Source organism: Anser brachyrhynchus (genome assembly GCF_964034855.1).
Source record: "Anser brachyrhynchus genome assembly, chromosome: 13".
In the NCBI taxonomy this organism is placed as follows: Eukaryota; Metazoa; Chordata; class Aves; order Anseriformes; family Anatidae; genus Anser; species Anser brachyrhynchus.
The window spans coordinates 3,416,394-3,434,757 of NC_137708.1; the positions used below are offsets into that span (position 1 = coordinate 3,416,394).

Here is an 18,364-nt window from a genome sequence, read left to right on the forward strand (position 1 = left end):
TTAGGCAGGCACAACGGCCAGGCTCACAAAACCTTCTTAGCCATCTATAATATGATCTGATGTGATTATTGCAGCACCCGCTAGCAGTGCTATTGCAATGGTTCTGACAGTGCCCCTGTTATAAATCCAGGCTTTCAGGGATTTACTGCTCATCTGAAAGTGCTTGCTCCATTTGAAACTTGGCTCAAATGGTTCTGAAGAATCTGCATAAATAAGGGTGTAGCATGGGATAAGGAGATGGGGGGGGGGAATACAGCATCGATGACTTTACCACCTTCTTTCTCCCTTTTTTTTTTCTTTTTTTTCCCCCCCCTCCCCCAGAGCTGTTCTTGAGCTGGATGAAGCCTGCAATCCAGTTACTGGACTAGGTATAAAATGGTTTGCCAGCCAGCAGAGAACTAGTCTGGGTTGGAACTTAGCAGAAGTATACTTGCTTCATTGTGTAGGCTAAAAAAAAAAGTAGTGAGTAAACGTAGTAGTTTGTCATCCAAAAGTGTTGGTCCTGAAACTCAGAAAAATCTACTCAGTGGCGATATTTTCAGGTCATCAGAACTGAAGTTTGGATGGGCCATACAAAATTTTTAACTGAAGCTTATAGAACAACTCAACTCCACAGAGCTATAGCTACATAATGTTTAGAATTTTATCTTATGGTATACCTGTAATGAACACAATATGATATTTATGTCATATTTAAATGGTAAAAACTAAAATAATTATGCAACAAATGAATACGACTATTAATATGCATTTGCAGCATACAGTTTGTCATTAAGGATCATGATGTGTGCCGAGAACACAAATTGAATAGAGTTCCGAAAACATGTCTGAGTCTTAACAGCTCATGTAAACTAAATTGGGTCTGAAGGAGTTGAGACCTTACAGCACATACGTGGATGGCAAATAAACAGAGAGCTGTCCCAGCAAGAATGACAATAGCTCTTCTCTTCGCTGACAGCACTTTGGAACTTCATAATCAGATCATACGACCACGCTGTGCCCATAGTGGAATGAGGCCTTGAGCTGGGGATATTTTCAGGCTGTGTATGATATCAGGAGCGTCATCAAGCTTAAAGTCTTTATTTATACAGATTAAGTCAGAAGGGGCATACATGACTAAAAAACATGCTAGCTGACACAATTTTAACCATAAAGTTGTGGGCAAGGAGAGGAAGATGCTGGATAGACCTGCACTGAGCAAGAGCTAACCTGTTACCTGGTAGATTTGGGGTGTCTGTGGGGGGAGAGTGAGGGGCAGGAGACTGGCAAGGAGAAAGCCTGGGGAAGAAGAGTCTATTAGTCTTGAGGGGACTGAAGTGGAAGCATGGTATGGATTTGACTTGTCTCGAAATAATTAGTCACTGCTTGGAGACATGCTGGCCTCCTCTCGCTGTGCCTGGGGCTCGAGGCAGACATTGGAAAAGGAGAAACCTTACTCTTTCTGATGTTAGCCAGGTCCCAGTTAGGAATAAATGGCACATTTGTTGAATGCATTTGGAAAACCCAAAGAAAAAAGTTAAAATGCAATTTAAATGCTTTGTTTCAGAGAACCCCAAAGCATTTTTTTTTACTCTGAAATCATTTCTTTCAGAATTTCACCTACATGTACTTTATAAACAAATCAAATCCCCCGAAAAAAAATGACATTTTGGGTGAAATGCAATGTTATGTTTTGCCCAGGAACTGAAATCTTTTATTTCACATCAACCCTACACGATTTCCATCTGAATTTTTTGGTCTACTGATAAGCAGAACAAAGCATTATTTCTATCGTGTGATCTACACATGCAGTAGAGATTTTTGAATCTCCTTTTCTTTGTGTTCTGTTCTTCTCCTGATTTTGTGGGATTCTTAAAGCATTTGTAAAGGACGTATATGACATGATTTTAAATTCCCTAAAGACAATACAGATGGGCTGTGTAATTATTGCTGAGAGGTGCTATTTTCTATGTGCTATACAACTTGCATTCATAAAATTTACCTGACAGCCTGAAAAATGTGGCCATCTCAGAATACTCTGAAACAATTCTTCTCAGTATAAAAGCATTTCTAGTTACAGAATTTATAACTTATTTAATTTCATATCTCTGTGCATTCAATTCATTCTGAAATGTTTGCAGAATATTACAAGATTTATAAAACAAAACTTTTGTAAAATTTATGATACTTTTCTCTATTAGATTTATTCTGTCCCGTTTCATAGCGTGTGTTCATTGTTGGCAGCGTATTGCTAAAATGGGTACTAGAATACATTAGGGGAGCGATGTGTGAGACAGCATAGTTTGCTTATTTCTTATAAGGCTAATTTTTATGACTATCTGTAGCAAAGAACTGTGTGTGCAGGTTTGTATCTTTTTATTCACTGACAGAGAAACTACTATGTTGGGAGATGTTCAGGCCCCTACAAATTGCATTAAATAGCCTTTTCGTCTCCCCTCCTATGAAGGGAGGCATGTTCCTCTCACTGTGATGCGAAGAATGCCTTGCTTGTTAACACTAGTTGCTAGTTTAAAGAATAATCAGTGAATACTTATTTTAAACTTGCAAGGGGAGGAAAAAAAAAAAAAAGAAAAACAGTAAAAACCAAGTATGTCTCTTTTTTTGCAAAGATCACAAGGGAATATTGTTACACCAAGCACATACTAGCTTTCAGTTCTGGCTCAGATCCTTTTAGTATTGGCTTAAACATTTGCATTTGTACTTAATAACTAATACAGCTGTAACATAGATTCTATAGAGCATTACCATCATTAGTCCTGGGAGTACCTTTCTTTCATTTGGTAGCAGCACTGGATGAAGCAATTCATGGGAGGGGTTCAAGTAGGAAGTTTCCACTGCAAGAGTCTGTCCAATTTTAGTCAGTATTATATTTTAAGATTTGAAGTAAAATGTGAAGGTAAAATCTTAATATACCAGTGAAGGTTGCCATAGCTTTCTCAGTGATTGCTAATTTAAGAAATGGTGAAGAAGGAAGCTCTTGTTTGGCTGTTTACCAATACCATCTGATTAGCTGTGGTTTTCTGTTTGGCTGAGCAGCTGGCAATTAATGAATTATAGGAAGTAGTCACAAGGTAATGGAATTAGCAAGTGAACATCTGGTATTAAAAATCAGTAAACAGAAGAGCTTTTATGATTTCTTAAATTTGGTGGGAAAACAAATGCCAGTTGACTATGACTGAAGAAACTATATGTACACAGTGAAAAAAATTGCATTTCAAATGGCAGAGTATATATTTTAAAGTGAACGACTTCCTGATACACTGCAAAAGATGAATGGGATCCAGCTGGCTTTCAGACATACATATCCTATCTTAGTTTTTAGACCAGCTGTTTCCGTTGTTCTTCTCCAATTCTTACAGCAGTTGGAGATGATATAACTAGCTCAGAAGACCAACAAGTTGACCATACTCTGCATGTGCCCATTTCCAGACTCCGATAACTCAGAAAATATACCTAACTACTGTTCTCATGCACAGAAACAGTAACTCTACCATCATATTTCTTGTGGTCTATCATATTTAATCTGTCCAACATCATCTCAGATTTAACACAGCTCTTGCTTACTGTGTCAAGATTATTCTTTTTCTTTGAAAAGCCTAAATACCAATTATGTGTTGTTTTTCAGCCTAATGCATTAGTTAGGGACAGTAAACACTATTAAAATTGTGTTTGATAATAGAATTCAATTAGTTTTAACTAAGGTCAAATGGAAAGAAATACTTAGTATTAACTAAAAATAAAAGGTAGCAATTCAGTTCTTTGCTAACCAAAATTTCTTTCTTTCTTTTTCTTCTTTCTTATTAAGAACAGACTTCAGCCACATAGATAGGAGCAGTGGTACTTGACAGGCACAAAGTCATGGTAGTTTTGGATAGGGGGTGAGGACATCTGCAGTCAGTCTGCTGGCTGACTGCTTTTGACTCCACAGTATAGACCTCTTCAGAGAAACGAGACACTCTGGTTTCTTGATTTTTTTAGTCTTGCATGTTCAGCTTAACAATGTGGTCCATTTTGAGAATCTCAGTGGTGATTTGGCAAGCGCTGTAAGATCAGGTGTGACACAATGCATTTTCCAGTGGGGAGCTAGTGAGCAAATTAATGTCAGAAAATTTATTCTACCAGCATGATAATCAGGTATGATTTTTTGTTACGAGAGTTGAAAACTCTAATCTAGACCTAAATACAGTAGAATCCCCATTTTTCCTTCCTCTCAGTTTCATTAGTGAGATCTGAATTCCAGCTCTCCTGCCACTGCAGAAGAAGCACCTCAATTAAATATGAAATATCAAGATAAATGTCTGAATAAAATATCCAGGACTCAGACAAACTTCCAAAACCTGCTTGTTAGCAGCGAAATGCCATTAAATCCTCTAGGAACTCATTAATAGATTAACATTTGGAACAGTAATTACAGCTACATTAGCACTAAGAATAAAGAAAAATAATGGAAAATCTAGTAGCATCATTCCTCTAAATTCTTGACACAAAATGAAGATCAATACCATAAAAAAATCAGAGGTAAGGAATTAAGGTCAAGATGATAATGTCAAAAATAGGTAAGCTGTTCATATATATTTCTAATAAAACTAGTGTGGATAAAACCGTTATGTAGTGTTTCATATTATTCGTGTGGAATACCACCTCACGGGGTTAGAAGAGGAATATTGAGGTGAAATCAAGGATGTATCTAGAAATTGGATGAGTGGATGACTTCAGTGCTGTTAACCTAAATCACAACTAAAATTAACAATGTCAGGCTTTGTAGCTACATTTTCTAAGCTAAAGCAAGACACTGTTCTTTAGTAAGACAGAAATATATTACCCTTCAAAAGGATTAAATACTGCAAAAGTCTTTTTTGAGAATTTATGGTACAGCTCTGTAAAGGGAAGAGAAAAGATAAGATGAAGTAGGTACTATAGTTAGATAAATAGGTGAGATCTTGAGAAATGTTTTCATTTTTCATAAAATTCTCACAATCTGTAAATTATATATATATAATTCATTACATTATAACATGGATTATGAATCTTGCAGATTTATAAAATATGAAGAAATTCAAATGGAGAAAATATTACTTTATTTAGGAATACTTCTCTATTACTGTAAGTGTACTTACTGCAGAACCAAGCTGCACTGCAGTGTGCCAGTGGGAACTGAGCTATTTCAAGAAGAAAAAAATAAAATATATGAAAAGTAACAAGGTTGTAAAATATATAAATGACAAATAAAATGAAGTCATCAATGTGTAAAAAATGTTAAGGTTTTAGATTTGCAATTTTCCTATTTAAATGCCCTCATTGATTTGTTACAAATACTGTTAACCCTGTGTTTGGAAAATGGTGAGGACATTATCACTTGTGTTCTCATTTGTAATAAAATAGATTAACTTGCTGTGAAATTTTAACTAGGCTGAGACACAACAGTAGCTACCTAATGAACCAGAGCACATTGCTGTTAAGTAGCTAAATAGATGCATACTGATTACAGGACTGAAAAATGGATCTGTTTACTTGCAAAAAAAGAGTCTGTTCATAGTGTTATTCATTATAGTAGAGGAAATTCTGCATTACATTTCCACACAAACATTTAGAAATAGTTTCTCTATCCACATGCAGTCTTACATGACGGTACTCTATCCTTATTTGTAGTACATAAAATATAGGGAAAATTTCAGCTCCTTTGTTATCTATAGGGAAAGGTACATCTTCCCTGTATATGTAAATTTTTGTAACCAGAAAGACATTAGATGACATAATCAAGTAATTCTCTTAGAAAATGATTCACTGTGTGATTAAGAATGACATTATTATTTGACACATTTATTTCTGCCTGAACATTTCAAACTAAGACCCTGAGTTTGAAGGCAAATTACTTGAAGAAGAGATTATTTTATAGCAAGAAACAATGGGAAGTACAGTTACCAGAAGGAGCTTGAATACTTTGCTTTTCCAAATCATCAGCTTTTGAATTACTCAAATAACTCCCATTTAAGGTGACATATATGTCTGTTTGTGTGATATCTAAGTGTTAATTCATCGTCATATTTGTTCATAGTTGTTGTGTGGTTTTTTTTTTTTTTTGCAGAACAGTTGGCATGTCCTCTCCTTGGCTATTCATTTTCTTCGTTGCAATAGACAATGAAGTTTACTTAAACTATGCACTCTTCTGTAAAATTAATCATTTCAAAATTGTATCTAATTGTAAATTGAGTACTCGTTGTGATAAAAAGGGAATAAGTAGTGCCAAAGAGAACTGTTAAAACTAAAATCCAGACAAATAGCATTACAGTCAGAGTGGTAGCCTGTTAGCTGTAACCTATTATTTACACAAAGCTATTATTTACACGAATGTAAAAGACAGTATATATAAGCTCAGGGTTGTACAGAATCATAGAATGGTTTGGGTTGGAAGGGACCTTAAAGACCACCCAGTTCCAACCCCCCTGCCATGGGCAGGGACACCTCCCACTGGTCCGGGCTGCCCAAGGCCCCAGCCAGCCTGGCCTTGAACACTTCCAGGGATGGGGCACCCACAGCTTCTCTGGGCAGTCTGCTCCAGTGCCTCACCACCCTCGTAGTAAAGAATTTCTGTCTAATGTTTAATCTAAATCTGCCCTCTTAGTTTAAAACCATTACCTATCGCTACACGCCCTGATAAAGCGTCCCTCCCCATCTTTCTTGTAGGCCCCTCTTAAGTATAGGAAGGCTGCTATAAGGTCTCCTGAGCCTTTTCTACTCTAGGCTGAACAACCCCAATTCCCTCACCACGTCATCGTAGGAGAGGTAATCCAGCCCTCTTGCTGTTTTTGTGACCCTCCTCTGGACTCACTCCAACAGCTACATGTCCTTTTACGCTCAGGGCCCTAGAGCTGAGGACAGCGTTCCAGGTAGCATCTCACAAGAGCAGAGGAGAGGCAGACAGTCACCCTCTTCAACCTACTGGCTGCACTTCTTTTGATGGACAGCCTTGGATATGGCTGGCTTTATGGGCTGCAAGCACCCGTTGCCATCTCACAATGAGATTTTCATCCACCAACACCCCCAAGTCCTCCCTGGGGCTGCTCTCAATCCACTCATCACCCAGCCTGTACTAGTGCTTGAGATTGCCCCCACCCAGATGCAGGACCTTGCACTTAGCCTTGCCAAACTTCATGACGTTTGCACAGGCCCACCTCTTAAGCCTGTCAAGATCCCTCTGGATGCCATTCCTTCCCTCCAGAGTGTCGACTGCACCACGCAGCTTGGTGTTGTCAGCAAACTTGCTGAGGATGCACTCAATACCACTGTCCGTGTCACCAACAACGACCTTAAATAGTATCAGTCTCAATACCGACTCCTGAGGACTCCTGACCACTTGTCACAGGTCTCCACCTGAACATCGAGCTGTCGACTGCAACTCTTTGAATGCAACCATCCAGCCAATTCCTAATCCACTGAGTGGTCCATCCATCAAATCCGTCTCTCCAATTTAGAGACAAGGAAGTTGTGTAGGACAGTGTCAAATGCCTGCACAAGACAAAGTAGATGACATCAGTTGCATATATATTATTATTCATATATATAGAAGAATATTTTTGGGGTGACCCTATAAATGTGGTTTACTAAACAGACCATCCCCAGAATGAGTCGCAACTCTTTTATTCTTCTGCTCATCTCAGCAACCTTTAAAATCAGTCTTTTGAGACCAAGAAGAAAACAATGGCCATTTGAAGATCAGTAGCTTAAACTTTTTTTTCCCCAGAATTTGAGAATTTCTTTAAAATCATTCATTTTTAAAAACTTGAAGATCTTCTGGCTCAACATAGTAGATTCATTTTTTAAAACTTACTAACCGTTTTTAATTATCATTAAAAAAATACTGCAATTAAAAGTCTTCCTGTAAGATTTATTAGTTATTGTGTGTTCATTAAATAACAGATAATTGAAGAATCCATTGAGGATTAACAGCTATGTAATAGATACACATCTGTTACATGATTTTGAGGCTCAGTTGTTATTTAATGTACAATAACTATCCTATTAAAGACACATTCGATGCTACGTTTTTGGCTGGTGTGATTGGAATAGACAAATACAACCCCTTGCTATTAGGAGGATCTGTTCTCATATTCCCTGTGCATCATTCTCAAATGAGTCTGTAAATATGAAGATGGGTGTGTTTTAGAGAGATGGCTTTAATGGGTAACAGGATATTCTTAAAATGTTGATCTTACTGCAAGTGTTATTAATGAATTTCTTAGATAGGTTATTAGCAGAAGCTATTATGCTAGCTATTTATAATGGACAAACTATTAGAATCTAGTGTTCTGTTCCTAAAGCTGTATTATTGATTTAGCATAGTCTAGCAAAAACTGCACTAAAAATTTGGATGCTGTTGAGCTTATTTTCAAAAACACGTGGAAAATTGCCACCAAGTAGGCAGAACACATACTTCTTAATGAAAAATCTTTTGAGAGTAGGTTAGAAAGGAAGAAAATTTGCAAGATTCCTTGGAGACAACTTCCCCAGATTACCCTGTAGTTGTGATTTTTAATGAGGTGGAGGCAGAGCATCTCCCTTTAAAAAAAAAAGGGGGGGGGGGGGGAGGAGGAATATTTCAGTCCTGTGTTTCCACAGGTTTCTACAGGGAACAGCTGACTGCCCTGGATGAGGAGATGAGGGCAACTGCAAAGATGCAGTTTCTGGACTTCTGTAAATTAAACATCTACTTGTTAGTGTCTCTCCAGTGGAACTATACCTTTAAGGACTTTATTGGCTGTAACAGAGGATTTAAAACATAGAGAAGAGGTTTTAAAATAAAAGTACGTAGAGCACCCCTGGCCATGATCTGCCCCTTTTAGAAAATTCTCATTTTTTTTGTTGGTCCTGGGAACAGGAATGAAGGGGACTAGAGTTTTGAATCAATTCAGAAGAATAATGCATGAGGAATCACTGGATTGGAAAGGATCTCAAGTGATCATATAATCAATCACATTTCTCAAGACAAGATGAATTATTGCTTGTCTAACCTGTTATTAAAGATTTTTCCTGGTGGAAAATCCATATCTCCATGCAATCTGCAAGTTTAGATACACAGATCTGAAGAATTTCATTTTGCTAAATTTTACAATTTCTTACCTCTTTTTTCTCCTTTCCCTAAAGTACTAGGTATATTTAAATTAGAAGTTAATCTCAGGGTTTTGTGTGCAAATATGCGCATAAGCATTTGCAAGCACAGTCTTATTTTTGTTAGCCAGTGATGCTTTCCATCCAAAAGTGAATTTGTCTTATCAGTACCACAACTTTTAAAATTGGTCTACATGCTACCCTGAGAAGACGATGTAATGTTTCAGGCACAGAAGTAGTTTTTCTTTTCTTACAAATTTGACGGTGTTTTGTGCCAGTTAGTCCAAATCTGAACTGTTTATTTGAAATGTAACTCATACATGCCGATTTTAATGTCTGTACATAAAAATTAGTTTATACAAACTGCATGTAAAAACATGCTTTATATTCCTATGTGTGAAAAAGTTAGAAAATAAAGATTTATCAAGGAAAAAAAAGGTGTTAAGTGCTGTGTCATGACACTAAGGATGAAAAACTGTGCCTAGATGCATTGCATGTAGGAGACTCCATTGCTTTTGAGTATGGAAGGCTGTACCGCCCTTTTGATGTGAATTCTGTGCACTGTTTATCTTGGAAAGACTATTTGCTATTGCTATTTTAGCCACTTTCATTTTCTGATTTAACTTCACTGATGCTCATTAATCACATTGCACAGACCTTGTCTTATTTCTGTTTCAAGGAAAGGATTCAAGACAGCCCTTCTCCAGCTCCGTCTCTAGAAGACAGTCAGCGGCCTGGGAGCCACGCTTCCTCCCATCAGAGCAGCAGCGTGTCCAGCTCACCCTCCCAGCTGGACAACACCCCAGACAGAATTGGTTAGTGCTTTGCAGCCTCACACCCCTTGACAACTACTGACCTTAAGAATTTTATCAGGTTTTTGAAGCAAATATTTATTTACTGGGAATCTCAGGAAAGACCTCGCTTTATTAAAAAAACAAAGGACCAACCAAACGCTCCCCCCCCAATAGCCAGAAAGTTCATTGCTACAGTTTGTTTAATTAGGTTCATCACTATGCAGAGACCAGCCCCTCAGACTCATTCTGTGCCTGTATCCGTCTATGCACAGAAGATACTGCCCCTTCTTTGGTATGACTGACTAAATCTTGTATGCTGGCATGAGAAAGTGCCTCTGAAAGCACCTGGAGTTGTAAAAGAACAAGAAATGTTTTAATGTGAATGCGTGTCAGAAAACTCTCAGATTATATAATGAGTTTTCCACTCCAAAAACCTCCTCTTGCCCAGATGTTTCCTCATTGCAATGAAGGTGAGACCTTTTGATTTTTTTGGGTCTCTCAACAACAGTTTTCACAGTCTGTGCATTATTGATCTTGTGTTTAAAATGCAGATTTGGATTGGAGGAAGTTTGGATCCTATTCTTGGTGCTTCCAGGAGGGATCTAGGGCAAGTCAGTTAACATCTTTTCATGTCAGTGTATGTCAACACTGTTGTCTTCACAGTGACTGCTGCCCATGCAGGCATTGCTAAGCTAGATTTAAACTGCAAAAACAGTGCAGCTCATGGAAGTCATTGTAGTCTTCTCTCCCATCAAATAACTACTCAGCTGCTTGCCGGGATTTGGGAATTTTGACTGTGGTCTATGATACAGCACCATTGCACTACATAGCACAGGTGGCAATACACAAAAACTAGTGAATAGAAACTGAGCTATTTTCCTTAACATCTGCATACCCAGGGCAAGGACTAGAAAGTAGATTCCCTTCAGCTTTCATACATTTAAAATAGGGCTAGAAATATACAGGACAAGAAATGTAACTTCCCTTAGCAACAATGACAAATGGGACTTTTTTACCTTATTGTAGCTTTTGAAAGCTACTGTAACTTGCTATATTAAAAGTAGCAGAACATACTGCAATCTTCTGAGCTCCAGAAATAGTGCTAAAAGTTTTTTTAAAGAAAGCTAGATTTTATGTTGAACCACACATTTCTCTGTATTGAAGTCTAATGCTTATTGTTATAGAGATATGTACATATACTTCATATGTATATGTGGCTTTTTTTACTCTTACAATTTTTGCAATTTTTTAAAAAGTCTCCTTACTGGAATGACTTTAAATTCTGTAATTGCAGAAAAGGAAATGTTTTAATCAAATAAGAACAAAAAAAATAAGCATCCTGAAATCATTAACTTAATGTCTCTTTGATTTTGAAAATTTTAAGTGGGGAAACTTTTAGCACCATGGAGTATGTTTTTTTTCAGTTCATCTGTGGGTTACTATCTCTGTATCTGTATTTCTTTATTAAGCTTGCTGCTTTATAGGTACTTGCTAACACCTAAATTCTTTGTTTTACTAAATGCATTTTTCCCCACAATTATTTCTGAGAAGTACTTTTCTAAATTGTTAATTTGAACATTTTATAAGAAATCAGATTCCTCACAGTAATAATTTTAGTTCCGTCCTGGTATCTTTCTTTAATCAACTTGAGCAAATTTGCTTTTGCTATATGTTTGGCTCTAACTGCTGAATTAGGAGATTTATGGACAGTGAAAATGGTCAGTTGCTTTAGAAATTACGCAGTATAAATAAATGCTAAAACATCAAACTATTGAGAAAAAGGTATAATTTAATATTTTCCTCTTTTCTGACATTTCTTTACTGACAGTGTTATATAGCTGTGCACTCTGATTTTTTTAGCTATGTTGACCAACAGCAGGGAAGGAGAACTCATTGATCAAGAAACTGGGACAAGCCTAAAAAAAATGCAAAAGGAGAAAGGTAAAATTAAACTGTTTTCCGTCTCAGGCATTTAATTGCACTTACATGTTGTATTCCTTTCTCTAGTATTCTGCATATGCAATGATATAATACCATAAATCTAAGAAAACTACATGCCTAATTGCAATGAATAACGTATCCGGTGAATTTAGATCACATTCTTCTTAGGAAGTGTTAACAATCATATCTTTGCTTCCCTCTATTTATACCATATGGGAGTAATACCTTGCTGGTCTTTTGACTCAATTATTTATGAAGTCCCTAGCAACTATTTGATTAGTCACACAGTGTTGTTTCTTTTCCTCCAGTGGATGTGTGTGCAGGCTGCTCTAACGCTGGTACATAGGTGAGGGAAATATTAGACATTTTTCACGTCTAATAATATTACATCAGCTCACAAATGAGAGGCAGCAAGGGAGGAGGTGAAACTTGACCTATAGAGTTTGTCCAGTAGGCAGGGAAGTGCCTTCCCTGCTCATTTCTCCTTGCAGTGATTGTTGGGAGCTGGTGAAAATGAGTATGTTGGTGTACGCAGGTAAGCCCTGGGGAGGTGTCACTGTCACAGACAGAGATGTGGCATCTGCAGCTGCATGTAGAAGAGGAAGAAGGCATTTTGTTTCCTTAGAAATACAAAAAAATAAATCAATCATATTAGTAGACAAAGCTTATTCTGACAGTACATACAGAGAGCACCATACAAACTGAGTGTCTGCAAAAACAAGATGACGTATAGCTGAAGAAATGAAAGAAAGCTGAAGGTAAGTGTGAAGTGAATACTAGAAAATACGCTTCAAAAGCATATACCAAAGAAGATACTAAGATTTTAAGGCAAAAGATGGGAAAAAAAAGTAAGAGAAGTGTCCGAAAGAGGAGACAACATAAGCTAAATGTAGTTATAAGTCTACTGAAAATAGGAATATTTTATCATAAATGAAATTGCAAACTGATTTTTATTTTGGCTGAGGGAATTTTAGATTATCTAATAAAATCAGACAAACTCAAATCCTTAGGCCTATGTAAATGATTGCACTCTCTGTGTTTATTTTCTGAGCAAACTTATATGCAATTTACTATAACTATAAGCAGTTGTATGAGCTACTCAAAAAAAAGAATTTGAAGGCTCCATGTGCACTGTGGTTCCAGAGTTCTAAAAAATTATTTGGGCGTATTCATGAAAAGGGTGACCATCTTATTGGGCATCTTATGACTGGATTATCATGGGACATATGCTGGAATTTTAAAAGCATCAACAGCATATATCCATCTACAGCGTATATCCAACAATTTCAAGCTGAGTTCACATTAAGCATTGAGGTAGACCTATATTTCATCTCCTTTAGGAGCCTCTGGTTTATAGGATGCAAGCACCCTGTAATGATGGACTGCGCCAGTAAGGCACAGTCAGTATTCTGCTTCTGAAAATCCCCAGCCTGTCAACCCATACAAGTTGTTATTATTCCTCTGTGGTTTTTATCAGTCCAAAATACATTCTTTGTTCCTAATAGTAGTAGTATTCTCGTCTGTATAATCATTTTGGGCTCTGTTGCCCCGCATATGTGTTGAACAATTTTCATTCTCAGATGTAGACAGTCACTGAAGAGTGTGATGTCTGCTGGGTTGCTCAGCAGAAAATATTCATATAATTTGAACACAGAACAAGCTTTGTTTTTCAAAACCTGCCATTACTTTTACTAAGGCAAAATATATTTACCATGGAAAAGATTTTCAAAGTTATTAAGAAGGAATGTAGTTAAAATAAAAGTATCAACATTTATTAAGTATGACAAGTAAGCGGTTTATACAACCATGGCAAACATATGTTTTCACATCTGCTTTGAGTAATATCATCATGATTTTAAAAATGATTTATAGCTCTGCAGGCCATAAAATGCCAGCTTTGCTGTAAGTTGGAAGTTTTCAAACAACAAAGAAATTATTGAAGGTGTATATTGAGCATGTTTTTGTTACGCACCTTGTTATATCTTTACATATCTGAGCACTTTGTAACAATTAAGATAGCAACAAATGAAAATGAATTAACTAAAATTTCACAGTAGTACTACTCATGTGAAAGTGTAGCATGAAGAGCAATAAAACTTAGTGTGTTGTAAGCAAATACTGTGACCTCAGGACACACAGTTTTGTTTTCCATCTCCCATTGAAAGTGATCTCAGCATCGTACCAAAATGTGCCAGTTTGTTCTCATCAAAGTAATTTCACGATAATCAGGGCAGAAGAGCATATAGCTTAATGGTTTTTCTAAAAAAAAAGACAGTTAATATGAAGTTATTCCAGTTATACTGAGCTGTTTGCATATGTTGAAGGGACAAAATTTACAGAATTAATGGCTGTCTCAGTGCAGAGGGGTTAGAGGCTGGTTACAGACCATACGTTTAAGCTTGTTGAAGGAGCAATGCCATTAAATCTCAATTACTCCACATCCTTTCATCATCTTTTTAGGAAGTACAGTCAGGCTCAATATTAGAAGACAATTAAATCAAACATCTTTATAGGTCAGCCGTTTTATATTTTATACAAAATATTTTATATTATTATATTCTGGGCAAACATCTTTAACCAGTATGGTGCACAAGCATTCTGCCTGTACATCGGTGTCAGGGTGCGAGTGAAAAACATATGAAAGGTAATGTGTACTTTACTTTAAAATTGCTAATGAAAGGAAACAGAGTTCGAAAATCCCCCACAAAACATAGCCCCAAACGTTCACAGAGACTTAAACACAAGTTCTTCCTGTTTGTGCTTACCTGCTATTTCTGTTTTTAAACACTAGCATTTTAGCTGCACAATTGCACAGTAACTAAAATTTTAAATTTGCCTGCTTCAGTAGTTATCATGGAAAAAAATCTCTATTGTATGGGAAAGGATTTTGTTAGACATAGGCTTTATGGAAATATACGAATGAGATCCTGTATTAGCCAGAAAAGTCTTCAGCCATACCTGCCAGTGGGATTTAATTGCAAGTACGATTATTGCACGTGACTGTATGGCAAAAAATATTTCAAACTCCTCATATAGGCTGGAATAATAAAAGACACTAGCATAACTCTTACCATAGTGGAAGTCAATGGGAGGGATTGTGATGTCTTCAATGGGAACAGAGTTTGGCCAGAGCCTGGTATTTTGAACAATAGCTCCCCCAGCTAATAACTGGTCATTATTCCAGACAGGAGTGGTATATACTGCCAGGCTGCGCGAGTGTTGTGCCTCCTGGGCCAGTGGCATGCCCTGACCCTGGTGAGATGCGGGCATATGCCAGCCCTGCCCCTCTGCTGTGAGTTTAGCAGGAGGCAAGCAGGACCTAAGGGCCCCCGGGGAACCAAGACATGCTTTAACGGGGCCTTTACATGGATGTCTGGGGAGCTGGAGCTGCACCCCACCTTAACTGAACCAGAGTAAAAATTGGTGGGAAAATTTCATAAGTGACTAGTTTCTTCAGACTTTGAAATAAATAATTGATAAATTATTTGTATTTGATAAATTGATAAATAAATAATTGAATTGAAATAAATAAATAAATGAAATATTCCAAGGTCACATCTTTTACATTAAGTTTATAGTGGTTGTTGTAAGTAAATAAATTTACTTCATTTTCAAAATCAATTTAACAATGCCATTTGTCTGGAGTAAAATACCTGTTTTGTAATTATCTTGGCATACGGACCAAGACAGTTTTTTACATTGATATATAATTTATTAATATGTCTTATTTATTAAATTTCTATGGCTTTAATATATTACTGTCTAGACACTATGGTGAGCCTAGGTAAATATGCTGAAATATGAAATTCTCTTTACTCAGAAGGCTTCGGACCAAATTTTTTTTTAGCAATTTGTATAAGCTCATGGCATAAAATGGATAAATAAGAACGAAATGAGACAGATACGTGGTATTTCGTAGAATCATAGAATGGCTTGGGTTGGAAGGGACCTTAAAGATCACCTAGTTCCAGCACCCCTGCCATAGGCAGGGACACCACCCACTAGATCAGGTTGCCCAGGGCCTCATCTAACCTGGTCTTGAAAGTTTGCTAAAGTTTGATCCTCTCCGAAGTCAGGATGTCTCTCCAGGTTAACCACTTCCACTTTTCCTTGAATGCTGTGAATTGAGTTTTCTATACGTCCATCTTATTGAGCTATAGCAGATTTGAAAGGCATAAAAGTGGAAGGGGGGGAAATTGCTGAATGGCACCTAGTGGCTTTTGGATTGGGCCCAGTAATCTTTTCCTTAGAGTTAATGCTCACATTAAAACTGACCCTTTGAATTCTCTGGTTCGTAATACCTCTGATGCAAAGTCATTAACCTGAAAACTGCAATTGATGACATTCTTAATCGACATGAGTTATTTAATAAGTTTGCCTTCAGTCCTCATTAAGAGCAGTAAGATACAAAAAATATGCATCCTGAAAGATTGCTGAGAGGTTTTCTTATGTTACAGAGATCCTAGAGATCTGTGGGAATGTACTGATGCAGGCTCAGCCTCCAGCTGCCTGTGCTCTGACCCTGCCATAGGTACCAAACCTGCTCCTGAGCAATTGTGTTTGTGCATTTGTGCGCACAAGTGTGTAACCGTGTGTACGTGTGGGGAAGGAATAGGTTCTTCTCAGCGTGAATTCATCCAGTAAGCAGTCTTAGACTGTCACCGCTTGAAATTTTGGCTTGCACAAACAGTACATGTTACTGAAAAACATGTCATTTCTAGCAAGGACAACAAAGACTGTGTGATCAAACACTTGTTCACTAGGAAACTGCTTAGAAGCCAGCAATTGCTGCTTTCAGTACAGGTTTCTCTTATAAAAAAAAGAAGATTTTGGCATGTTTCATGCATTTGATTTAAGCCAAAGTAAGTGATACAAACTGATACAAATTTAAATTAATAACAAAAATTACTGTTTATTGTGACAGATTTGCAATATTTGTGTCTGAGAATGAGCTTCAAGATACTCAAAGAAACTGCACTGTGTAAAAAATAGGTGTAATTTCTAAGGGTTACTGGTTGTGAGCTAAGTTTTAGAGTTTGCCATGTTACCCATAGAGATAAGTTGTATTTGGTTGAAGTACTGAGTGACGCAGTCACAGCCATGGTCCTGGCTCCAGAGCCTTTCTTTCAGTCAAGAACAGAAAGGACCCAAACCACTCTGGATTATGACAGCGATGCGTGCTCCTGCTGTCGGAGAGCAAACCCAGCCTTTATAGCACTGGCGGACTTCTGTTAGTAGCTTTTTTCACATTATCTGCTTTACGTTGGAAATGAAGCAGTATACCTGAAAGAGTGGACCACTACAGTAATAAGCAATCAATATAATAGGAGCCAGGTTAAGTTTCACAGAGACATCTTGGGAATAAATTTAGCACACTGAAGGCAGCTGTGAGATTGGCTGTTGGTGTTTTTAAGTATCTCATCAATGCTCCTTCGACACACCTGTGCCCAGTATTAGGCCAGCCTTTGTAGCTTCTGCTAGATGGACCAGACCTCTAGGAGTTTGAGACATCACTCTTATCTCGGTAACTGTATTTTGCCTGAATACCTGTTAAAAGTCAGCCCCTCAGTATCTCAGTCACGTTTGAAACTAGGAGTTGGATTCCTAAGTCATATCGGAATTTTGTTAATTTGTGACATGTTTGCAATACTTTGTCCTATCAATGAATATGTTAAAATACATAATTTTCCCCAAAAGTTTGATTGCGAGTACACAGACTCACTTATAATTTTATTTTTTTTTTAATCCGCTAGAAGTTTGAAATTCAAAGCAAGTGGGCATTAAGCTAAAAAGGCAGTGACTAAACCAATACAAGAATCCCCAGGCATGCTCCTTCAGTCATGCTGGACCATTGCATGTTGCTCAGAAAATACCAACTGATTTATTTTCTTCTTTTATTTTGTAGTCAGTGTGACAGTAGTTTCCAAGGCAGATTGTTCATCTAGTTTACAGAATATGACAGGATATACAAATAGTTTAATAAATAAAATTCTGCTTCCAGTTGTATTTTGAGATGTTCTAATCTATAAAACGTATAGTTTTGAATCTGTCTATTTTAACCATCACCTGGACTGCAATATTTTGATAGCTAGATCTGGCTTGTGTGAATTTGCTTACACATCCCATGGCTTATTTGCGTGAGGGCTGTCAGTGGAAGGATGTATGGCTGTAAGATTTTTAATGACAGTTCAGTGGAGTGCTTCTTCTGGTGTGGTTGAAGATGCCTTTTTGATGTAGGGTATGTTGGAGGAAGGAACATCCCTGGTGGCTGGCTGAGCTGGAGCAGAAAATGGAATGTGTGTGCGTACACATGTATTCACAGAGGTCAGAAAATACAGATTGCACAGAAAATAACATGTAAACTCTACACCTGTAACCTTTGGAGACATACAATTGCTGTCAATTAGGAGATTGGAGTGTATTTATTATTGTTCTGTTGTTTTTTGTTCATCTTAAAATCTAGAAATGGTTTGCAATGAAGGTGCCCTCCAGGCAAAAGCATGGCGAAATTCACATATTAGAGG

The 18,364-nt window shown here is 37.3% G+C and overlaps 1 protein-coding gene across 8 annotated transcripts in view; it reads left to right on the forward strand.

The window, feature by feature from the left end:
• The window catches only part of DACH2 (dachshund family transcription factor 2), a 289,571-nt gene that overhangs the window by 228,816 nt on the left and 42,391 nt on the right, over positions 1-18,364 (forward strand). For all 8 annotated transcript variants that reach the window (XM_080554411.1, XM_080554408.1, XM_080554407.1 and 5 more), the window contains 2 exons: positions 9,785-9,920; positions 11,760-11,840. In XM_080554411.1, the coding sequence (XP_080410537.1) occupies positions 9,785-9,920; positions 11,760-11,840 (217 nt within the window). The remainder of the gene's footprint in view (positions 1-9,784; positions 9,921-11,759; positions 11,841-18,364) is intronic.